This window comes from Musca domestica, unplaced genomic scaffold (genome assembly GCF_030504385.1).
Source record: "Musca domestica strain aabys unplaced genomic scaffold, Musca_domestica.polishedcontigs.V.1.1 55, whole genome shotgun sequence".
Classification (NCBI taxonomy): domain Eukaryota; kingdom Metazoa; phylum Arthropoda; class Insecta; order Diptera; family Muscidae; genus Musca; species Musca domestica.
The window spans coordinates 1,395,424-1,420,880 of record NW_026712355.1 but is presented as its reverse complement, the minus strand read 5'-3'; the positions used below and the strand labels follow the sequence as shown (position 1 = coordinate 1,420,880).

The 25,457-nt window shown below is 37.4% G+C and overlaps 4 protein-coding genes and 1 pseudogene across 4 annotated transcripts; 3 read left to right on the top strand and 2 right to left on the bottom strand.

Moving 5' to 3' along the window:
- The first annotated feature begins 2,632 nt into the window (after positions 1-2,632).
- LOC131805398 (lipase 3-like) lies at positions 2,633-3,860 on the top strand (annotated as a pseudogene).
- A 1,434-nt stretch (positions 3,861-5,294) lies between these two features.
- LOC131805411 (large ribosomal subunit protein mL66-like) lies at positions 5,295-6,046 on the top strand. Its single transcript, XM_059128544.1, has 2 exons — positions 5,295-5,505; positions 5,606-6,046. Exons 1-2 carry the CDS (start codon positions 5,409-5,411, stop codon positions 6,010-6,012), a joined length of 504 nt encoding a protein of 167 aa, XP_058984527.1. The 5' UTR covers positions 5,295-5,408; the 3' UTR covers positions 6,013-6,046.
- A 233-nt stretch (positions 6,047-6,279) lies between these two features.
- LOC131805423 (oocyte zinc finger protein XlCOF19-like) lies at positions 6,280-7,891 on the bottom strand. Its single transcript, XM_059128565.1, has 2 exons — positions 7,796-7,891; positions 6,280-7,727 (listed from the first exon to the last, which is right to left on the bottom strand). The coding sequence occupies exon 2, from the start codon at positions 7,327-7,329 to the stop codon at positions 6,442-6,444; it is 888 nt and encodes a 295-aa protein (XP_058984548.1). The 5' UTR covers positions 7,330-7,727; positions 7,796-7,891; the 3' UTR covers positions 6,280-6,441.
- Positions 7,892-10,061: 2,170 nt separating this feature from the next.
- Positions 10,062-18,531, bottom strand: LOC131805417 (protein ENL-like). Its single transcript, XM_059128555.1, is given in 8 exon segments — positions 10,062-11,089; positions 14,472-16,549; positions 16,551-16,785; positions 16,787-17,130; positions 17,133-17,357; positions 17,360-17,515; positions 17,594-17,853; positions 18,392-18,531. Coding segments are annotated over 6 exon segments (3,186 nt in total). The 5' UTR covers positions 17,772-17,853; positions 18,392-18,531; the 3' UTR covers positions 10,062-11,089; positions 14,472-14,501.
- A 3,362-nt stretch (positions 18,532-21,893) lies between these two features.
- LOC131805415 (exosome complex exonuclease RRP44-like) lies at positions 21,894-25,457 on the top strand. Its single transcript, XM_059128549.1, is given in 10 exon segments — positions 21,894-21,953; positions 22,029-22,357; positions 22,428-22,714; positions 22,717-22,871; positions 22,941-23,522; positions 23,588-24,084; positions 24,140-24,604; positions 24,662-24,865; positions 24,926-25,064; positions 25,127-25,457. Coding segments are annotated over 10 exon segments (2,991 nt in total). The 5' UTR covers positions 21,894-21,899; the 3' UTR covers positions 25,406-25,457.

The window sequence follows — 25,457 nt, the reverse complement described above, 5'->3', positions numbered from 1 at the left end:
CAACCTCCAATTTACATCGTATAAGAAAAAAATAAAATCTACTTATTTTTGACAAAACATTTAAAATTTTTCACATATCAATGTTCCCAAGCGTTGATGCATCTACCTATATTCTTCTACCATGATTATAGTCAGTGGGTTATTGAACATTTATACTATTGAGGATTAACCCCCTGGGCTAAAATCTGTAATTGTGTTTATATACATTTTCAGGAGGATACAAAGGCCGCTCAGCTGGTGTTTGTTTACGCATACATACACAAAACGAAAGAAAGTGCAAAAATATGAAAACATGAAAAACAATATAGAGAAGATTGATGCCATGAAATTGTACAATATAATTTTTTTGTTATTTTCGAATGGAAAATGTAAACAACGACTTTACGGAAACATATGGCGTATTTATACTGTTGAAGATTAAACCACTGGGATTATTAGATCCAGTGGGTTAATATTGTGTGTTTAAATACAACTTCAAATTAATTTAAAAAAAAACAATTGTTAACAATATGGATCTCGCGTAATTTTGGTAATACGGGCTATTTGGTACGGTGTGTTGGCTATAAAGGTGAGAATACATAAAACCCTTTGTTGAATGACTTAAGTCATCGGCAGGCTTCTTGTTTAGGAACAAAGGAGTTTTAGGTTGACTTAGTTCGATTTTGGCCGCTCCTTTGTTCTTTCGGAAGAAGCCAGGCGATGACTTAAGCAAGTCAACAAAACGTTATATGTATTCTCACCTTAAGGCAGCACCGTCAAGAAGTCAGTCGATGACTTAAGAAGAAGCCAGCCGATGACTTAAGCCAGTCAACAAAGCGTTTTATGTATTCTCACCGTGGTAGAAGAATACAGGTAGATGCATCAACGTTTGGAACATTGATATGTGAAAAAAAATTCAAATGTGTTTTTCAAATATAAGTAGTTTTTTATATGTTTTGTTATACGACGTCAATCGGAGATTATAATAATATGCGTTTCTCCACCATTTTTACATATGTGATAATTTTTCATTCAATAATTTCAATTCCAAATTGGTTGACAGTTTATTGTCCCAGCAGCTGTATCGATGGGCCTGCCTGTATTCTTCTACCATGTATTTTCCGCACGAATCGGTATGTTCCAGAACTGCATGAATGCAAAAGTTTTAACCACAATAACCGATTTTCCCCTAATGATATCGTAGAAAGTTGCAAAAGTAGTAGATTCTTGCAGGTTCTGGAACAGAGGTCATATATACGTTTTGCTAACATTAAGATAGTATCATGGTAGAAAAATACAGGTAGATGCATCAGCGCTTGGGAACATGTTATGTCATTTTTTTTTAATTATTTCTTCAAAAATAAGTATATTTTTATATGTTTTCTACACGACGCCAATCGGAGGTTGTTATAATATTCATTTTTTAACAATATTTACAAATTTGAGTAATTTTTCATTCAACAATTTCGATTCCAAAATTGGATTGACAGTTTATTGTCCCAGCAGCTGTGTCGAAGCGTCTACCTATATTCTTCTACCATGGATAGTATTGTTTTAAATAGGGATAACCAGGGACTCATAGTACAATAAAAAGGCAAGGTAGAGCTACCAGCTGATTAGAATTTTTTCAAATTCAATGATTCGAAGAGACTTAAATTACGGGGAGCGCATTAATAGCATTAATCAGATATGCAACTGAATAGAAAGATTGAACATTTAGGATCATATTTTTGAGAGAACATCCAGGCATTTCATTCATCTTTCGCTCTATTTGACTCCTTTTAAAAATGAACAAAAAATATCAAAATAATGAAAACAACTTGTTGGAATAATTGTGACAGGAAGTGGGCATAGTCTCAGGGCTGTATTTCTGTAGTTTTTCTAAGCTGTTCTATTATTTATTATTTTTTTCTCAATTATTCATTTGACAATATCTCATTGTCAAAATGTTTATTTATGAATCCATTGTAAATACACAAATCAGAGATGGGAAACTATTTTTTATGCAGTGAAAGTTGACGAGGTAATTACAGAAAATGCTTCTTAATTTTACCATGAATGTTAAAAAAGATATTTAAAAAAAAATTTTTGCACATTTCACTATATTTTGAAGTAAGTTAAATGTTTTCTCTCTCTCTCTCTCTCTCTCTCTCTCTTTCGAAAGGACTTACGGAATATACTGGAAAGTACACAGACAACCTAATTTCATGAAATAATCACAAATTCATAAATTAGTTGCTCTTTAATTTTAATATCAAAATATAAATTTTAAAGGGTATCTGATGACTGCCTGTGGGGTATTCAGGCGTCAGATACCAGATAGCATAGCCATTCATAAATTTAATACGAATCGACTGGGATTTAAGTCCAAAACATGAAATTGCCAAAAAATATTTATTTATATCAGCGAAATAAAAAAAAAATACCTGGAGATAAGAAGACAGACATCTGACATGAAATTCTTAGATTGTATTGATGCAGTTAACATGGGTACAAAATATATATTCGAAAACCCCTTAAGATAATAGTCTTAATTCTACACGGCGAATAGCAGTAGAGTTTGTGAATAGCAAACTATGAAGATTGCAAACTACGATTCTCATTGGTTTGGCCTTTGGCTGTAGCTTCGGCTGCTTCCGTTGATCCATCATGTATGTTAAGGGATATAATTAAGACGGTAGATAAGTTATTTTAAGGACATTTTTTTGTGGTTTATTTTTATTTATATTTTCCCTTTTTTTATTTTCAGGACGAACGTATTCGCCTCAATGGTTATCCTTCGGAGTCCCATTTTGTCACCACGCCTGACGGTTATGTTTTGAACTTATTCCGTATCCCCTACTCGAATAAGTGCAAAACAAGGATTCTCATCGTCCAGCCGTTTTGCCCAACATGGTCTGTTCAGTAACTCGGATTGTTGGTTGTCTGGCGGTCCTGACAGTGCTTGGGGGTTATAGTTGGCCGATGCTGGTTTCGATGTGTGGCTAGGAAATGCTCGTGGCAATATTTATTCGCGTCAAAATTCCATTGTTCTATTAACCGTCCAAATTCTGGCATTTTGATTGGCATGAAATTGGCAGCATTGATATCCCCACCCATGATTGATTATATCATCGAACAACGGACAACCCAAGATCCATTATGCCGGCCACGCACAAGGTACCACCAGTTTACTTTGTCATGATGTCCGAACGCAAGGAATACAATGATAAAATTAAATCTGCCCACATGTTGGCTCCTTGTGCCTTCTTCGAAACATGGTACCTCGGCTGTGTTCAAGGTTTTCCGTCCCCTGGTGGGTACGCCTGGTGGAATCTATAACCAAGTCTTTGCTGATATGGAGTTGATGCCACAGAATCGTGTAATCAATCGTGTTGGCGATACTGCTTGTGGTCTGGAACCAGCATTGAAATTCTTGTGCAAGAATATGTGGCTCTTGTTCGCCGGCGAGGGTTACCAAAACACCAACTTGACTGCTATGCCAAGAATTGATTGAAACCCACCCCGTGGTGCGTCTAGCAATCAAGGTATCCATTACATCCAATTGAGTGATCACAACGCCGGACGTTTCTGTCAAATGGACTATGGTGCAAAGAAAAACCAACGATCTATGGGCCTAGTCTACGCCCACCAGATTATAATTTGGAAAATATCGTTGCCCCCCACCTATTTGTATTCCAGTACCAATGATGGTCTCTGCAATCCCAAGGATGTTGATACCTTGGTGTCGAAAGCCATCCATTTGGCTGGTGATTATCGTGTACCCGATCAAACTTTCATCATTTGGACTTTATTGTGGCCAGCATATGAGGGAGATGGTTAACGAACCTGTTATGAGAAATATTCTCAAACATGAAGATGATTTTATTGAAAGCAAATAAATGGTAAATGCAATAAATAAATAACGAATATTTATAATGGAACAAAAATAATTGTCTTAAAGAAATGTGAAAGGGTGTTCTAAATGGAAAGAATAAAAAATAATGATTTAACCATTGGTAGAATTAAGAAGGTAAGTCGTGCGTACAATTTTTCCAAAATTATTTATTATGTTGTCAAATATTGTCTCATTGTCTAAATGTTTATTTATAAAGCCATTGTACATACATAAATCAGAGATGGGAACCTCCTTTCTCTGCAATGAAATTTGACAAGATAAATTATCTGCAACAAGTAGTTTTTATTTCTTTTATTTTTTTCCCTCATTTTTGAAACAAGTTAATATGGTTTTGAAATATTGTAAATTCCATGCCAAAACTGATCAATAATCCTAGTGGGGCGCTCCGCCATTTTCGTTTCTTCTCGGCATTGAATTTAGAGAATATTTCGTTTTTATTTTTCGGCCACGCTCAGAAAGAATTAGGAAGGTAAAGTCATGCAATCATATATTTAAATTTTTTTTTCAAAATTATTTATTTGACAACACTTACTTGTCAAAATTTATATTTATAAATCCATTGTATACACAGAAATCAGAGACCATAACCTATTTCTTATTCAGTTAAATTGACAAGGTAAATTACAGAAAATTCGAGATGAATATGCTTATTGAAATGACTTTACCTTCTTAATTTTATCTTGTACGACGGTGAATCCAGAAGGTAAAATAATGCTAATAATGCTGATATAAAAAACTGCTACAAGTCCAAACGCCATAATTTTTTTTAAATTCTGTTGATTGAAGAATAAAATTGTCGGAAATAGCATCAGATTTTAGAATAAGTTCTGATTTTCTTCGAATTGGTCACCTTTGGCACGAATTATGCCTTCAAACGGCCAATGAAACCATCACACGCTGCCCCCGAATATTGCTCTGCGGTATTTTGGCTTCGGGCGAAGCGCTTGCTTGAGGTGATCGACACTTTGGTATGTTTTAGTACCAACCTTGCTTTCCAAATACTCCAGACACGGATTGGTATCTTTTTGTCATAATAAGTAGATTTTTATATTTTTCTTATATGAATCAAATCGGAGGTTTGATATTTTCAAGAATGTTACAAATTTCAATAATTTTTCATTCAACATTTTCAATTCCAAAATCAGTTCTTCTACCATGAGAACATTCATATGTCAAAAGTTTAAAATGTTTTTTTTTTTTTTCGGAAATAATTAGCCTTTTATATGTTTTCTAATACAGTGTCAATCGGAGGTTATTATAATATGCAATTTTCAACAATTTTAGCGAATTTGAATAATTTTTCATTTAAAATTTCCATGTTCAAAATTGTCCCAGCAGCTATGTTAATGAGACTACCTGTATTCTTCTACCATGTATTGACCACTTGAACGAAATTAACAGCTGAGCAATAAACGAAACATTTGAAACTGGTTCACAGAGTTCTCTCAAGTGAATAGCAGTGGCTCATTGTGGAGAAATATAAAAACTCAGATTTTTTATAACATTTTTATTAAAGAAATACATAACAGAAATGTCCTTGTTAATGCGATTAACCACGAACACGATTCGAAATAATGTTGTGACATTTCGAAATATAACAACAACGATGACGAATAGAATTAAAGAAAGTAAGTTGTCACAGAGGAATCTTAGCTGTGTGTCGCGGCCAGTTTCATAACCTTTAAAGCATTTATAATTACATTTTTCTTTTCAAATTACTATTTCCAGTACAACAACGCCAAGAAAATAATTCGCTTATTATTGAAGCTGTAACAAAACCCTCACCCCGTGCCGATAATTTGCTGAAAGAAGCATGCAGTGCAAAATTCTGTACCGAATGTACATTGGGTTTGGATATAAAACATACGGATGTTTTGATTTTGTCACAGTATGTCCGTTCTGATGGTTGTATGTTGCCAAAACGCATAACTGGTCTGTGCAATCGGCAGCAAAAGAAAATTGGAACGCTCGTGACAATGGCCCAAAAAGCTGGTCTTATGCCGAATTTAACACCGGCCAACAGCAAAAAGGATCCGAAAAAACGTTTCGGTTGGAAAAAGTTCAACAAATACTTTAATGAGAAACAATTAAATATTAAAGAAAAGGAAGAAGAATTAATTGTATTGTTAGATTGAATTTGTTGCAATAGATGTACTTCTATATTTATAATGTTTTGTTTTTGTAATTTAAGGGATGCTACCATAGTTCTCGCGGGATGGAATACAGGATGTTAGTGGGAATTATGAACAAAATCTCTCGGAAAACGTGAAATAAATTTAAAATTCTCCCTTTATTGCGGGATAGGAGTAATTTTAATACACAGTTCTCTTTCTCCCACCTGTTTTCCTGTCGAAAAGTCTTCCTGGTTTTGAAATCAACCAGCAAAAATACTCAATGTTCAGTACTTCTTAAGCTTTTTATTGAGAGATTAATGCGAATAGGTATTATATTAAAATTGTTTAATACTTGGTATGACATTTTAATATACACACGATATATATATCAAATAGATAATCTTGAAGAATAAGAGATACAATTCATGGGTTCTCTGGCCTAACGAATTTTCAGAAAAAGTTATGATTCATCATCATATTGGCATCCGCAGCTTTGGAGGCCTTCTCTAAACCATGGATACGCTGCATATGCATTCTCAAAGTTGATCTCTGGCTAAATGCTTTGGGGCAATGGTTACATTTGAATGGTGTCGGATCCTGATGTGTCAACATATGCTCTTGGCATGCTGTCTGCTGACGATATGCCTTTCCACACAGCTGGCATCGGAACGGTTGCTCTTTGGTGTGGGTCCTCTCATGATTAATTAGATGAATCTTTTGATGGAATGCTTTTGTACAAAATGAGCAAGAAAATCGCTTCTCACCATGTTGCCGGACATGGTATTGGAAACGCATTTGGGTGTAATTTTCAAATTGTTGATTACAAATATGACAAGTGTAGGTAGATTTCAGATGGAAATTTTTAATGTGACGCTGCAAATGTAATTGGCTTCGAAAGTATTTGCCACACTCATCACATTGGGTCGAGTCGGGGCGATTGTGTTTGAGCTTATGTTGAGCAAGCATAAATGTAGACTTGAATGTGCTGGTGCAAATGTCACACTCGAACGGTTTCTCTTGCGGATGGAAACGCATTACATGTGTTTTCAGTAGCTGGCGACTCGTACAAGCCTGATGACAGATTTTACACGTGAGACGAGGATTAAATTTCTTGATCTTTTTCTGTTTCAGTTTGAAGCTTTGCAACGATTCCTCTTCATCGCCATCCTCGTCTCCGTCGGAAGATATTGAATCATCCGATTGCTCTTCATCAGATGTGGGTGTAGACGATTCTTCATCATCATCTGAAGAATTAGGATGAGATCTAATTGTATAGTCAATATGACGCGGCTCTTGCTGTAACTCTGATTCTGGTTTTATGGCCTCCATAGTTTCCATATCAATGGGCTCCGTTTTAATTTCCTCAAACAATGGAGGTGGTGTGCCAATGAAGAGGACGAATCCAAACAACCAGCCATTTCCATCAAACGTGGACTTAAACGTAGCCGAGGGCTACTAAACGGTGAGTTGGACCCATCATGGTTATTGTATTTCACACTAACTGACCTATCTACATCTTTGTTGTTTAAAACCGAATCGGAGGCAATTTCATTGTCCTCCGCTGGGCTCTCTGCTTTCGGTGTAAGCTTTCCAGCATCTATCACCTCATAATCCAAAAAGTAGCTTTGTAGTACCTTCTGGCTATCAAGGCATTCTTCACGGAAGGCATGCACTTGTTTAAATCGTTGATAACATTCTTCACATATTTGTTGGGGCAAGTCATCCATTGCATTAATCTGTAAGAAATTGAAAAAAAACACATAAATACATTGAACGGTGGTAGTGGTGTCCGATTTGCATCTACATTCAACTTCCATATTTGAAAATCTTCAAAGATTTCCTTAATTCATCACATGGTTCATAGAAGAATTCATTTGCTGCACCATCACAATTTCCTTTGGTCCGCACCCTCCTCCACCCGTACTGTCTTCACCCGCTGCTCCGTACTTTTTCTTGGAATATTTTGTAAAGTTTCACATTATCGGAAAAGAAACGACTACAACAGCGGCAGGTGGTATGGAGAAATAGCTTTTTATCAAAACAAAAATCAAAAGCCATCGCCCAATTGCAGAATTTTATGATTTCTTCTGATTATTCACACAGATTTCTGTGTATATAGAGCTGGCTGACTGCAAGTGCCTCTGTTGCTGCTGGAAATTTCGTGTTAATGCAGTATGGCATCTCTCAAACCAAGTGCGAAATGGCAAAACGGGAATAAAAATGTGGAATCAAAACAAAATGTCGACACTGTAAGAGTTTCTTAGATTGATAACCGCTTAGTTAATATCTTATTCTGAATGACAGACAAGAAGAAGAATTTTATGAAAAACAGCCGTTTAGCCGTTAACAGAGTTGCCAAAGCCTGAGGGCGGGAAAGTCGCGTAAATTTGAAGAGAGGTTAAAAAAAAAACATTTAATTTAAATGTGTTTATTTACACGCTGACAAGTCATATGCTAATATACAATTACGAGAATGACAGGAAATGCAAATTTAAATTGTTGCTAAAGTCATGAAAAAAGAATTTAAGGTGCACCATTATTATTGTTTTTTACCTTATTTTAGTGGTAGGAAAAAGCTATTTGAAATATTTTTATAGGGCTACAAGGTTAATACAGGGTGAGATAAAAAAAATTTCAACAAAGTCAAGCGCCTTAATTTTTACATTTTTTTTTTAATTTTATGGAATGAAGGCAAAAAATGTCGGAAATAGCATCAAATTATAGAATAAGTTTAGATTTGTTCGAATTGGTCACCTTTGGCCTTCAAACGGCCAATGAAACCGCCACACACTACCCGAATGTTGCTCTGCGCTATTTTGGCCTGTTCCCGGCGAAGCGCTTGCTTGAGATGATCGACACTTTGGTATTTTTTAGTGCTAACCTTGCTTTCCAAAATACTCTAGACACAATAGTCCAACGGATTGGAGATTTGGTGGCCTTTGAGCGCTGGAAACGAAGGGAGGAACCTCCTTGTCTGGACAAGGAATGTTTTCTCATCGGAGGAAAACCAAATTCGGCAGTTCACCACTTTTCGGCCAAGCGAAGCAACTCTATAGCTCTTTGGAGTCTGAGTCTATTTTCTTTCTGTTGCGGTGTAAGTTTTTGCACTTTTTGGAATTTTAATGGCTTTACCCCGAGCTCATTCTTCAATGTTTGCCGAATGAAATATTGCGATATGTTCATCTCACGAGCCATTTTTTCGGCCACTGCGATGCGGGTTTCGGCCAAATCGCTTCTTTACTTTTCGAACCATTTCTGCTGATGTTGCTGTTTCTTCCGTCCACTTCCTTGACGTCGGACTAATCTACCAGTATCACGGTAACGAGCGATTTATTCACATTTAAATGCTGGAGTGCTCTAACGATAGCCACTTGTGGTTTCCAGCAAAATATAAAAAAATCACAATCGGTATTTTTTTCTAGTTTCGCATTTGAATATTGTAATGGCTTATGGTAAAATTTGTCTTTGCAGGTCCACGTCGACGTATAGACCCTAATATAATGGCTACATTCGTTATTTTTAAGATTTTAACAGAATTTTTAACGGATTTTTTTTTTTTTTGGAAAATTGCCAAATTCGTTCCAATGGTGGAGGTTGAGTTCGGCTCAGCCAAACTTACAGCATTTTTACTTGTTTCGATATCGAATGAGAGAATTTGTCTCCTGTTGTCAATGATTTCCGTATGAATACCCACATTTAACATTTTTAAATCCACCCAAAAAAGAAAAAAAAACGCACATTGTATTTTTGAAATTACTTCCAGGTGAAATATTTTGTTTTTTGTTTTATTTATTGCATGAGAATCTTATGTGTGTACATTATATATAATGTTCAAAAAATAATAAAATAAACAATCAAAATCAAGACGTGGTAAACAAAGAGCAGAGTGTACAGAGGAGGTTCCATCCAAAATACACCCTAATTACAGTTAACAACTAAAATATGTGTAGCTTTAAAAAAAGTTATTTTATTTTCTAATAATAAATTGCTTAAAACCAAAAGTCTTGTAGTTCTTAGAAATTAGTTTGGTTATATCGATTAAAAAGCTGAGAAGAATTGAAAGAAAAAAATTAAAAATAAAACAAAAACATATTTATATTTCATTGAATGCTAGCTTATTTTGTAAAACGTTAAAGATATATATATTATGTATGTATGTACTATTATTTGTAATATTATCATACAAAATTGTTGCAGAGATAATAATAATAATAAAAAAAACTATTAAAGAATAAAATTTACAAGTCTTATGTGGTCAATAAAGGCATGGGATTTTGTTTTGTTTCGGGGCTGAGTTTTGGTTTGGCCTTAACAGAAAACAATATTGAAATTTGAAAATCAATTTGCAGATGATAGAAACAAAAGTAGCAGTAGAGAAAAATTAGGAAAGAAAAACAACAAAAAACAATGGGGAATATCAAATATTGTACAAACTATGGTTTTAAAATTTCCAAATAATTCCATTGATATTTTCTCTGTATATATGTATAATTAAAATATATATAATTCTAATTGCTTGTTGTTGTATTTTATAAATATTTATTTATATGCATAAATGTGTTTTGTTTGTTTGTTTTTTCTTTAAGAATTGCTTACTTATTTGGTTTTCTTTGTATGTGTGGTGTGTTTGTGTGATTTTGAAATTAAAAAAATACGAAACGAAAAATACAAGTGAAAAAAAAACGTATAAATACATGTATGCACTTTGTCTATCCTTTGTCCGGTTTTCTTATTATATTCGCTTATTACATTTAAATATTAATAAATTATTATTATTATTTAATATAATTTCTTATTTTGCTGTTGTCTTGTATTTGTTCAACTTCATAAATTTAACACAAATTTTGTGCAATGCGTATGTTTTTTTTGTTTGTATATGTTTTGCTTTTTTGTTGTTTTTCCTGTGTTGCCGCTGTACGCGAAATACAATTTATGTATATATAAATATCATATTGTTGTATTTTTTTATTATTCGTAATAGCTTCTCTTACACAAATTAGATTATATAAAAAATCCTTACATAACAAAAAATACCTCTTCCGGCATTATTAATGAATGGTATAAATTTCTTCCGTCAAGGTGAAATCCTATTTGGGATCTGTAAGAAAATAAAAGATGTGTTAAAGATTTTTGGGGTAATAAAAAAAATTCTATTGCAGATTTTCTTCTGTTAATTAATGTTTACCCCATGGCATGGTAGAAAAATACAGGTAGATGCATCAACGCTTGGGAACATTGATATGTCATAAATTTTTAAATGTCTTTTCAAATATAGGTAGATTTTTATTTGTTTTCTTATACGACGTCATTCAAAGTTTAGTATAATACGTGTTTTTCAACAATTTTTACAAATTTAAATAATTTTTCATTCAACATTTTCAATCCCAAAACTGGTTTGGCAGTTCATTGTCCCAGCAGCTGTGTCGATGCGTCTACTTATATTCTTCTACAATGCCCCATGGCAAAACAATAAAGGTAAACTCATTTGTTAAATTAATTATATGGCAACCCTTTTCTGACGAACCCGACTTCTTGTCATTTTTTCAAATAAAATGTATTCATATCTAAAATATTTTCGTATGACGAGTGACAGATTTTACTTTTCTTGCAGGAATTGCCCAGCAACTTCTTTGTTAGAGATTAAAGAAGTTTTTTATCTTTTGCAGGAAAACTATGAAAAGTAAACAGATGGAGTTCCTGCAAAAACTTGCAAGCAATCAGCTGATTTGTCAAAACACCACCAATTTTACAAGTTTTATAAATAAAAAGGAAATTAACAGTAAAATAAAAACATGAGCAATAAAAGAAAGATAGATTTGAAGGGTTCTCCGGAAACATTTAAACGTGTTGCCTAAAATGTTGAAAATAGTCTTGTATTTTTTTATTACATACTAATACTTAAGTTTTTTCTCATTTTGTAAAGTTCCTCCAAAAACAATTAGTCTTGCTAATTCCAAAAAAAAAAAAAAATATTTTCAACTTGAAGAAAACAGCAACATCAGCAGAAATGGTTTGAAAAGTAAAGAACCGACTTGATAGAATATTTCATTCGGCAAACATTGAAAAATGAGCTCGGGGTAAAGCCATTGAAATTCCAAAAAGTGCAAAAACTTACACCGCAACGTAAAGAAAATAGACTCAAAAGAGCTAAAGAAGTTGCTTCCTTGGCCGAAAGTGATGAACTGCCGAATTTGGTTTTCTCCGATGAGAAAACATTCGTTGTACAGCAGTTTGTAAACAAACAAAATGATCGTGTTTACTTGCCAAAGATGTCAGCTGAAAATGTGAACCTTCGGTTGGTCACCAGAACTCAAGCGTCGGCCATGGTGACGGTGTGGGCCGCCATAACAGCCGGTGGATAGTCGTTCTCCGCTCGTATTAATCGCGAAAATATTCTGAAGGGTGTATTAAAGCCTTGGACACGATAACATTTTGGCCGCAGACCTTTGACATTCCAACAGGTCTCAGCACTATCGCACTCAGCACGCGACACCCAAGAATGGTTACAAAATGAGGTTCCTCGCTTCATTTCCAGCGCACAATGGCCACCAAAATCTCCGGATACCAATCCGTTGGACTATTGTGTCTGGAGGATTTTGGAAAGCAAGGTTGGCACTAAAAAATACCAAAGTGTCGATCGCCTCAACCAAGCGCTTCGCTGGGAATGGGCCGAAATGCCGCAGAGCAACACTCGGGGAGCGTGTGACGGTTTCATTGGCCGTTTGAAGGCCATAATTCGTGCCAAAGGTGACCAATTCGAACAAATCTAAATTCATTCTAGAATTTGATGCTATTTCCGACACTTTTTGCCTTTCATTCAATAAAATTAAAAATTATGACGTTGACTTTGTTGCAGTTTTTTATCTCACCCTGTATGTGGGGACGCCAGTCGTACGTGGAATTCCGGAACAAGAAGTCCAAAACCCGTAGAGTTAAACAGGGAGTTCCCTAAGGTGGGGTGACTGTTTAACCTCTACCTTTCCGGAGTTCCTCGCCCTCCAGTGGGCATAGAGATCGTAACGTATGTGGATGATTGTATGATCATGGCGTCGGGCCCAGTGGTTGATGACAAACTCTTTACCACATGGTTTGCGGAGATGAGAACACAGCTGAATTTGCAGGGCGAGGGAAATTTAATACCGAATACAAACTGCCCCAAGATTTTAGGGGTCACATTCGACAGCATGTTCAAGTCGTCCGCGCAAGCCACAGCTATCTGCGACAAGATGAAAAGTAGGAACCAGTTCCTCAAGACGCTAGCCTCTTATAACGCGGTAGTTCGGTCTGTGGTCAGATATGCGGTGATCTGCGAATGCTAGTGCTACGCAGTGGAAGCACATCCAGACCTGTCAGAACGCTGCACTGAGAATTGCGACAGGCTGCCTTCTCAAGACACCAGTGGACCATCTACATGAGGAGGCAAAAATCATTCCCTTACGTCAGCATAATCATCTGCTTTTGTTGTAGTACGTGATTGGGTGTTACCGTGAAAGTCATCCCAACCATCATAGGGTGCAAAAATCTTCCCCAAACAGGCGTGTCAGGAAGGACATACACGATCTGAGAGGGAGGTCCAAAGCTACAAGAGAGAACCTCTAGATCAAGAAGCCTATCAGGCCGGTCTGCGTAGCATTCATACCGATTGCAGTCGCGTATGCTATTAGTAGTTATAAAATTAATGCTCGGAGTCCACCCTCTTCCATTGCAGCTGAAGAACGTCAGTTCAGGGTAGTTTTGGCGCAATTACGTTCAGGATCTCAATTCGTATTGGGCACGAATTTATGGAGATGTGCGTAACGCCTGCCCGGCGTGTATACTCTGCACCTCTTTAATTGTACAGCCAAATCTACCCAACTCACTCCACAAGATCTCTAGCTACAGCCCATTAAGGTAGCCAAATTTCTAAACTGAAAATGGAACCAGATTAGCAGAACGCAAACACTGACATGTACTACTACTACAGCAACAACTCATTCCAGAAGATCTCAGTCAGCCCTATATGCCATTAAGGTTGCCGAATTTTTAAACCTGGAGCTCGAACCGGATTAGCAGAATTCTAACACATGCAAAATTTACAGCAAATTCGATTTCAATTGTGACGAAAACACCTCCAAACACCCAAAATCAGCCGGTACAGTTATATGGTCGCTATACCAATCGTATATGGCCCATTTTCAATACAAAAAGTTCCGACATTAACAATTGATTGTTAATTTTCCAGGCGGACAGACATACGAACGGAATTGGTTAAATCGACAAAAATCTAATGCTGACCAAGAGTTGGAGGAGCTACAAACGGAATATACCCTCCATAGTGTGATGCACGCAATACAAATTGTAAAAATTATCGTTATACTCCGTTGTGCACAAATATACAAGGCCTCACCAGATTCTTCTCGATTCTCAACTGAAGTAATAAAAATCCAAATCCATTTCCCATAAAAAAAAACTTTATCTGACAACACACCATTCATACTCACCGCTAGTTCACCTTAAACATGAATTCTATGTCATGATACCGATGTGGCGAAAAACTCCTGTAATCGCTGTACTGTCACCCGATCCAATTTACACAAATCAAAATCGAATGTTTTTGTTGTGATTTCATAACAACCCGTGGCAGCTATCAGCTCAACAACATGCTGGAGATCTTCATTGTCCTGTAGTGTCATAATCTTGTGATGTAACTCCTGCAGTTCGCTTAGATAATCCAAAGGCAACTGATGCGATGCCAGTGCCGCGGAGGCCGATGAATTAGCAGCCGCAGTTGTAGGTGTTGTAGCCGAAGTACTATTGCAGGTGGCAGCATTGGCCGTGGCACTGGTAGCATTTCCCACAGCCTCAGCGGCACTTAGGGCGGGCGAATGAGCAGCCGGTGGTACCGATGTGGGTGGTGCCAGGGGAGCTGCGGCCGCTGTACTCGATGGTGATGCTCCCGGCTGGAGGAAAGTCGATGAAGCCTCTGATATGCTTGCCCGACTGCCGGCATTGCGCATAGATGGCGATTTTGATTTTTCTCTAACCGATTTTGTTTCTTTTTTCATTTGCTTGAGTGGCGGTTCTATGAATGTGTTGGCTGCTTGAGAGTTCCGTCGTCGTTTCTTTTCACGTTCTTCTTCATTTTTCGAGGATTTATCCGTTTTGTCTTTCGAAGACTTACTGGATTTGGGAGGAGGTTCTTTTAACTGGGGTTGGGGTGGTGGTGTAGGATTGTTGATAGGCTTGGCCGTTTCTTGTGATGTGGAGGTTTTCTTTGCTTTGGTAAAACTTAAATCGGGAAAACTGCTGTTCGAGCTATCAGAATGTGTCATGACTGGTTGAGGAGGAGCAGGAGGTTGTGGTTTGTTTGCCGTATTGCCGCTTGTTTGAGTATCCAAAGTGGTGGGTGCAGATGACACACTATCATTATCGCTTAGATCCAAATGGCTATTACTTGGTGCAGGGAGAGCCGAACTAGCTGCAGGCGGTGCTGTAAGAGGAGCAGGCAATCCGGGAATAATTGCTGCATTGTTGTTTGCATTTGCCGGTGTAGAGTTTGACGACGACGACGAGGACGCAGAGGAGGTTGATGATGATGACAGTTTTGGTTGTTTGTTCTTGGTTTCTGTGGCATCGGCATCATTGGATTTGTGTTTCGAAGATGATTTTTCTTCTTTTGATCGATCTTTGGATTTCTTTTCTTTGTTCTTCGAGGATTTGGACGAAGAACTATTGCTACTGCTCGTGGTTGTTGTCGACGATGTGGTTGACGACGGTGTCGTATTCACACCAGAAGGCTCCTCAGGATTACTGATACGTGGACTGTTCGTAAGACTTGTAGTGTTACTGGATTGCTGCTGCAACGATTGCTGTAGCGGTGGTGGCACAGAGAAGTTTTCTGCGGATTTTTCTTCTGTTGGCTTTTCTTTAATATCTTTCTCCTTTTTGCTTTCCTTATCTTTATCGCGCTCTTTATCTTTATCCTTATCACGTTCCTTATCTCGGTCTCGATCTTTATCCTTATCTTTATTCTTTTCCTTCTTTTTGTGTTTGTGTGAACGTTTATCTTTTTCTGGTGGGGCTGGTGCGGTCGCTGCCGTAGCCGATGCTGAAGAGGCCCCTGTGGTTTTCTTATCGCTGGCTGTATGTTGTGGATGGGCTACATTTGTGGGTGGCAATGTTGGTGCTACCCCTGAATTTGGCGGAACTGCCAAATTATCTAGACTTTTAGTTGGCTCAGCTTTAGTGGGTTTTTCGGACTTCTTTAATGTTTCGTTGGCATTTAAAGGACTCTTTGAGTGTTTTTCTGGAACTCCAGCTGCTGTTGGATTGGGTAATGCATTTGTTGGTGGTTGAGAGGAGGATTTTGTTTCATCTTTCGGGGGAACTGATTTTGCTGAAGCCTCTAATGCCTTCTGCTTCTCTTTTTCTTCATGTCTACGCTCTTTATCTCTTTCCTTGTCTTTGTCCTTTTTCTCCTTTTTGACTTTTTGCCACTCGACGAAGATTCCTTTGATTTGGATTCTTTGGATGAGGAATCTTTTGATGATTTCGATGATGAGGACTTTCCCTCGTCTATTTGCCACTTTGTGAAGATGAAGGTCTTGCAACGGAGCTTGAACTGTTGGCCACAGTTCCACCTGCAGAAGGAGGACCACTGGAATTTTGTGTATTTATTGGAGCCACTGCATTTGTTTTCAATGGACTGAGCTCTCTTGCAGGCTTTGGACTCGAAGGTCTCTTGTTGTTGTTTGCAGCATTCCCTGACGACGACTTGTCTCTGTCGCGATCTTTGTCTCGATTTTTATCCTTTTTTCGATTTTTCTTCATTTTTATCTCGTTTTTCATGTTTTGATTCTGACTTTTTGGAATCACTTCTGCCTTCCTTATGGGGGCTATTTGTCGATTGTTTGTGGTGTCTTTCCTTGCGTTCGGACCGGTCTTTCGATCTGTCCGACGATGATTTCTCTTTGTCTTTAGACGATTTTTCTTTTGCAGGCATACTGCTGGCGGGATTGCTACCCAGTTGGCCAGTTTTAATATCGGGAGAATGTTTGGCGTTGTTGCCAACATTATAAGCACCAGTTCCAGCTGAATTGGTTGCAGTGCCACCATTTCCAGCCGTAGCAACCGCAGATGTCTTTGTAATGGGTGGGCCAATAGATTGGCAAATGAATTTAACTTTGAATCATCTGGGGGACGACTTTTATGTTTCTTTTCGGCCGATGAGCTTTTATGAGCCTCAACATGGCCCGTATTATTAGCACCAGACATTGAGCTATTCGTTATGGCATTACTGGATGTAACAGCTGACACTAGAACTCCACCGCCTTTTAAAAGTTTCTGGCGAAATTCTTCCGAAGGGTTCTCAAAGACGTGTTTTCTTATTCATGGTTATGTTTTGGCGGGCCTGTTGTCTGTAGATCCAAGTCATACTGATAGTTAATGCGCTTTGGCTCATCTCGATTACGTAGATGGATTTCAATTATAACATCGAAACCTGCATAGCCTGACTCTTGAATGAGATATGGTGGCTCCTTGCAAACTAGAAATAAATACAGGAAGAGTAAATCTATTATTTCCCATTCAAAATCGAAGAAAAACTGGCTCCTATCCTACTTACCACGTTTGGGTTTTGCAAAAGATTCGTGCAAATTGAAGACAATTTTCTCAACAAACACACTTATGTCGCCCTGCTGTCCCTTTACATATAGCTCCCAATCATGTGTATAACCTTCAATGGTTTTTTTACTCCTCAGTTTCGAGGTATGACCAATTTCAAATTGCACTTTAACCGCCATTTACTTGACTCCCGAAGCTAATGCACCTCACAGTAGCTTGCGCCCGAAACCCACAATTTTTCTTCCTTTTAAAGGATGTCAACTGGAAGTACACAATAAAAACAAAAATGTTAACCCACACACGCACTCACATAAGTACCATCAGCAGCAGAAGAGTGGCAGTGTTAAGCCACCAGCTAGTCATAGTCATCAGCAGTGTGCCAAAGCCATGATATGTGTTATGAGAGATGTGCATCGAAAGAAGTGTATAAGCGAAAGAAAGTTAGAAAGGGAAAGAAAATGCGTGTGCACCGAGAAAAATCTCAACATTTTCCAAAAAAGGGAAGGGGCAGGTATGTATGGACGGCACACCATTAGTAACAAAAATCAAAACAAATCAAACAATTTATGTTAGAATATCATTGTCCAATAGTTTATAATTTTGGCGCTACATTTGTTTATTCTCACCAAAAGGTTCACAAACTTTCTTTAAATCTATATTATTTTCCATTCACATGCCGACCGCCCGCGCTCACCCCTTTTTCTATTTCTTCACCAGCGCACACACACACACTAACACACATCCACTCTCGCTCGCCTCAATTTGTTTTCAATTACAAATTGGAAAACATTAATCTTACATTGCTAGGCAAAAAGTTTATGTTACAATTGCAATTATTTCAATCCAATAAAATCCAGACATTTAATTTTAATGCATTAATTCAGTAAATCGTCGCCAATATGTTGTGTTTTTCCGGACCACAAATTAATTAATGTATAAAGAATTGGCCTCAACACGATACACTCGACTACATGACACTAAATCAGATTTAATGTCAAAATTACGGTATTTGGTATTTGTTTATCATTTGTTATGTGATTTCATTCACAATAATAAATTTGGTTACACATCTTCCATGACCGATAAGACCAGCTGATTTCTCTGTTGTCGAAATGCATGACATTGTGAATTAACGTTTTCGCCAGTGCCTTTCAGGCGATAACATGAAAAGTAAAATTAAAAATATAAAAAATTAATAATGAAAAAATTAAAAAATATATATATTTATATACAAGGTGAGATAAAAAAATGCAAAAAAGTCAAAAGTCATAATTCTTAATTTTATTTAAATTTTATTGAATGAAAGCAAAAATGTTGGAAATAGCATCAAATTTTAGAATAAGTTGTTCGAATTGGTCACCTTTGGCACGAATTATGGCCTTCAACCTGCCAATGAAACCGTCACATGGAAAGGAGAGGCTATATAATCGTATCACTTTCGCATATAACCCCCACGTAAAACTAAAAATATGAAAAGTTAATAATAAAAAAAGCCATAATTTTAACATTTTTTAAAATTTTATTGAATGAAAGCAAAAAAAAAATGACGGAAACCACATAAAATTTTACAATAAGTTTAGATTTTTCGAATTGGCCACCTTTGGCATGAATTATGGCCTCCAAACGGCCAATAAAATCGTCACACGCTACTCGAATGTTGCTCTGCGGTATTTTAGCCCATTCCCGGCGAAGCGCTTGCTTGAGGTGATCGACACTTTGGTATTTTTTTGTGCCAACTATGGTAGAAGAATACAGATAGTCGCATCAACACAGTTGCTGAGACAATGAACTGTCAAACCGATCTTGAAATTGAACATTTGAATGAAATTTTATTGAAATTTGTAAAAATTGTTGAAAACTGCTTATTATAACAACCTCCGATTTGCGTCGTATAGGAAAACATATAAAAATCTACTTATTATTGACAAAACATTTTAAAAATGTTGACATATCAATGCTCCCAAGGTTGATGCATCTACCTGTATTTTTTCACCATGGTGCCAACCTTGCTTTCCAAAATACTCCAGACACAATAGTCCAACGGATTGGTATCTGGAGATTTTGGTGTCCATTTTGCGCTGGAAATGAAGCGATGAACCTCATTTTGTAACCATTCTTGGGTGGCGTGTGCTGAGTGCGATGGTGATGAGTCCTTCTGGAATGTCCAAGGTCTGCAGACAAAATGTTTGCGTGCCCAAGGCTTTATTCTGATGCCACGGCCGACTAATACGAGCGGAGGGCGACCATCGGCTGTTATGGCGCCCCACACGATCACCATGACCGAGTTCTGGTTGCCAACCGAAGGTGCACCATCGCCCCACACCATCACCATAGCCGGTGCTTGAGTTCTGTTCTGGTGGCTAACCGAAGGTGCAAATTCAGCTGACCTCTTTGGCAAGTAAACACGATCATTTTGTTTGTTTACAAACTGCTGGACAAAAAATGTTTTCTCATCCGAGGAAAACCAAATTCGGCGTTTCACCACTTTCGGCCAAGCGAAGCATCTCTTTAGCTCTTTTGAGGCTATTTTCTTTCCGTTGCTGTGTAAGTTCTTGCACTTTTTGGAATTCTAATGGCTTTACCCCGAGTTCATTTTTCAATATTTGGCGAATGGAATATTGCGATATGTTCAGCTCACGATCCATTTTTCGGCCAAACGGGTTTCCAACAAGTTGCTTTTTTACTTTACGAAGCATTTCTGCTGATGTTGCTGTTTTCTTACGTCCACTTCATTGACGTCGGGCTACGCTACCAGTATCACGGTAACGAGCGATGGTACGAGACACAAAAGAATTATTCACATTCAAATGCTGGAGTGCTCTAACGATAGCCACTTGTGGTTTTCCAGCCAAATATAAAGAAATCACACTATCACGCTTGAATTCCATCACGAATAACTTTTTTTTTCTGGAAAATTCTGAACAAAATTCTTTGGTACGAATCTTGAATGAAATATTGGAGGTTTTCCAAAAAATTGAATCCGAAATAAAGGTATAAATGTGTAAGTACCTAAACAGCTTGAAGTCTTCGCATGGCATATTTTGTGACACATCATAAAGGGATGCCAGGGCCGCATTCAAATTCTGCCGTCGTTTCCCCTTATAATTTGAAATTAATATTCATAGCCATGATGACAAGCTGTTTATGTACCCTCACCTTAATATTTTTTTATCCCAAAATTATACATTTTATTGCCTGTTAAAGTGGAAATATGCATTTCTGTTGCATCTAAATTTCAAATAATTTCAAAATCTATCAAAAATAAAGTTGATGTATTTCATTTGCTATTTTTGGTTCAGTTTAGAAATAAAAGAAAATATTATGTTATCTTAAATAAACCAAATTGTTTTATAAAAGCTTAAATCAAGAATTCGCCATAAAAATGCAACTGCTACTGCACCAACGCTTGGGAATATTGATAAGTTTTTAAATGTTTCTTTAAAAATAAATAGATTTGAATATGTTTTTCTGCATTTTTTTTTTTTAATTTTACAAATTTCAGTATTTTTCAAATCATCTCGGTTGCTGCCATGGTACAATGAAGAGAAGGTAGGTCAACTTTGAAAAAATTGCAAGTATAGAGGTTTACCTGTTTGGCTTGTAATGTCAGAATTAGTATCAAAACAATAAAAAATCAAACAACTTGTTGCATTTATTTTGAATAAATAATTGAAAACCGCGATAACTGAATGAAAGGTCAACACTTCTTTTCAAAATCATGTACTATATATTTCTAAAGGATTATTCCGCTACAAAAACTCTAGATTTTGTCGATGCATACGATAAAATAAACATTTTGAAAACATCCGAATTTGAATGTTTTCTGAACAATTTTTTTGTTATTGAAAAGAAAACACATACATAAACAAATAAAGATGGCATATTAAGCCAAGAAAATAAAAAAATTGAAATCATATGGTATCATAGCCCTACCTTGATATCATTGTACCATGGTTGCTGCTACCTTCTAATAATTGTACCATGTGTACTACCTTTAATTTAGTGTTGCCTAATGATCCCTTGAACACTCTATTGATTTTTAAATCCCTATAATGGTTTGTTTTTCGATCTTGAAAAACCTAATGCCTTCGAAGTTTTTGTTTTGATCTTGTATTTCATCGTCCATTCTTCCCTGCACTTTGATTTCACCAAGGCGCGTTACTGCTGAACAACGCCGTTGCCGCAAGCAAATCAAAACACGTTTTGTAAATAACTCCTTCACAGGAACAAATCTTGGAAGGATTAAGTGATAATTCCCAATTAAAAAATAAAATACATCGCTTGAAAGGGCTAGAGCTTTTAACACAATGCAGACTATACGCGAATTTACTAGAAAAACCAAAAGAGGGAACATCCTTAAGGTGAGTGTGGGATTATGAGCATTCCGGAAAGTTTGAAATATTTTCAAATGTTATGTTCTTCTATTTTGGCAACAGATTGTACGTGAACATTATTTGCGCATAGATTTGGGCTGTGGCTCCGATATATGCCATCGCTGCCAGCAAGATGAAGATGGTGTACAGCTAATGAGTGACCGCATGAACCGGAGCACCTTGTTCGACTTCCCGCATTATGTGGTATTGGATACGAATGTTGTGCTGCATCAAATCGATGTTCTGGAGGAAGATGCTTTGCGCAACGTTATTGTACTATCCACGGTGCTGCAAGAGGTGAAACACTGCAGTTCGGTTATATACAAACGATTCCACGAAGTTGTCCAGCACAAGCCACGTGGTTTCTTTGTCTTTGTCAATGAACATCACAAGTGAGTTGAAATTGGAGGGTTTTACAAGGATCGAATATCTCAACTTATTTTTTGGTTTTTTTTTTTAAAGGGATACCTATGTAGAGAGACAGCCCGGCGAATCGGCCAATGATCGTAATGATCGGGCTATACGTTTTGCCACATCCTGGTATGATGGCCACATCTTGGATGTGCAACAGTCGGCTGTCAAGAAATCGAAAGGAAAACAATTGACAAGAGTTGTTTTGATTACCGATGACATTGCCAATAAAGAGAAAGCCGAAAAGGAAGGCATATTAGCGGCCACTGCAGAGGAGTACATTAAATCCTTGGTCGATTATCCCATGCTAATTGACAAATATGCCCGCAAGGACATTGAAAAGATCGCGAAACAGATCCTCTGTTTCCCATGCATTTGAGTATGAATGAGATAATTGAAGGTGTGAGGAATCAACGTCTCTTGCAGGGAGCATTTCAGGCATCAAGGGAAAACTATTTAGAGGGTTCGGTTAATGTGGAAGGATATGAGAATCCTGTATGTGAAATTATTTCACATCTGTAGGCTTAAGATCTAAAAAATATGTATTTTTCTTTTTTTTGTCAGATTCTCATTCAAGGCCGTGATTCATTGAATCGTGCTGTGGATGGTGATTTAGTGGCCATTGAACTTTTGCCCGAATCCAAATGGTCGGCCCCTAGTGAAATTGTTCTCGAGGAAGCCGACACCATTGATGTGGGTGAAGGTGAGACGGACGAGGAGCCGGCTGAAGATGTTTTGGCAGATGCTGCATTGAAAGCCTCCGCCAGCGGAGAAAAAAGACCCACAGCCAAGGTTGTGGGCATAATAAGACGTAAACGCCGTCAATATTGTGGTATTTTACAACCAGCCCAATTACCGGGTGGTACAAAACATATTTTTATACCAGCCGATCGTAAAATACCACGAGTACGCATTGAAACAAGACAAGCTGATAAGTTACAAAATCAACGTATCATTGTGGCCATTGACACATGGCCACGATCATCGCGTTATCCCCATGGACATTTTGTTAGGGCTTTAGGTGCCCTGGGAGATGTTGAGACAGAAAATGAGGTTATTCTTTTGGAACATGATGTGCCGCATAGCAAATTTTCCGAAGAGGTGCTTAGCTTTTTGCCCCAAATGCCTTGGACAATTACACCGGAGGTGAGTAGTATGGGGGGGGGGGATATTTTGAAGAACTTTTTAATTACTTGTATTTGACTATTTAGGACTACGCCGCCCGTGTTGATCTCCGGGATTTGGATATATGCTCTGTCGATCCTCCAGGCTGTACAGATATTGATGATGCTTTGCACTGTCGTGATTTACCAAATGGCAATTTGGAAGTTGGTGTCCATATTGCCGATGTCAGTCACTTCATACGTCCCGGCAATGCCTTGGACAAGGAGGCAGCCAGCCGTGGCACCACCGTCTATTTGGTGGGCAAACGTATTGACATGGTACCAGATTTGTTGAGTTCAAATCTATGTTCATTGAGAGGCGGTGTGGAACGTTTTGCCTTCTCATGTATTTGGGAAATGGATCATGAGGCCAATGTTATCAGCAAGAAATTCCATAAATCTGTTATAAAATCCAAATCTGCAATGACCTATGAAATGGCTCAAATTATCATAGACGATAAGACACAGAATCACAACATTGCCAAATCTCTGCGTAATTTGAATAAATTGGCCAAGATTTTGAAGAAACGTAGAATGGATAATGGGTAAATAGATAGGAGGCCTTAAAGTATAATTGATTTAATTTTAAATACTTTACAGAGCATTGGTTTTGGCCTCACCTGAAATCCGTTTCCAGGTCGACAGCGAAACCCATGAGCCACTGGAAGTTGAGGCAAAACAGCTGCGTGACACCAATTCGATGGTAGAAGAATTCATGTTATTGGCCAATGTAACGGTGGCCGAACACATTGCCCAGGAATTCCCAGAATGTGCCATGTTGCGTAGACATCCCCGGCCACCGCTAAGCAATTTCGAGCCCTTAATTAAGGCTGCGCGTCATCAAAACTTTGAAATTTGTTGTGACTCTGGTTTGGAATTTTCCAAATCGTTGGATACCTGTGTTAAGCCCGATAATCCCTACTTCAATACCATGATACGTATTTTGGCAACAAGGTGTATGATGCAGGCCTTGTATTTTATTAGTGGTACCCTGCAAAAGGATCAATTTGAACATTATGGTTTGGCGGCACCGATTTATACGCATTTCACATCGCCCATTAGAAGGTATGTTCTATTTTTTAAATTCCCATGTAATTTGAGTTAATCTATCCTTCTTTTTAGATATTCCGATATAATTGTCCATCGTTTGTTGGCCGCTTCCATAGGGGCAGACAGTACCTATGCTGCATTGCTGGACAAAAATGCCAATGCTGAATTGTGTCACAATCTAAATTATCGCCATAAAATGGCCCAATATGCCGGCAGAGCCTCAGTGGCCCTAAACACCCATTTATTCTTTAAGGGAAAGGTTCAGGATGAAGAAGGGTAAGGAGAGCTTTACAACAATATAAACAAGTTTCACTCCTTAATACTCATCTTTTACAGTTACATTTTATTTGTACGCAAAAATGCCCTGCAAATTCTTATACCCAAATTCGGTTTGGAGGGTACAATTTATTTGAATGCCCTAAAGGATGATCAAAAGAAAACGAATAATGGCGTTGTATTTACATTCAATGAAGAGGTATAAATGATTTCTACTCAAGTCTATTTGAATATTTAAAATATAACATCCATCCCATTTAGGATTATACCCAACGTTGTGGTGACATTATCTTCCATGCCTTTGATCCGGTCACGGTACGCCTGAGCTTGGACTCCAGTAATATTCAACATGAAAAATTAGTTTTCCAATTGGTTAAACCTTATATAAAAGGTTTTAGCATTGAAATTGATGAGAATGCTGCTGGTGGTGGTGCTGCTGCTAGCACTGCTGCAATAAAATCGAACGATGTTGAAATGACCCCAATAGCTCCACCACAAAAGAAAATTAAAAAATCCAAACAAAATAAAAATAATAAATAACCCATTAATTTGGTAAATAATTTACAAAAAACAACAACAACAAATGCCATCA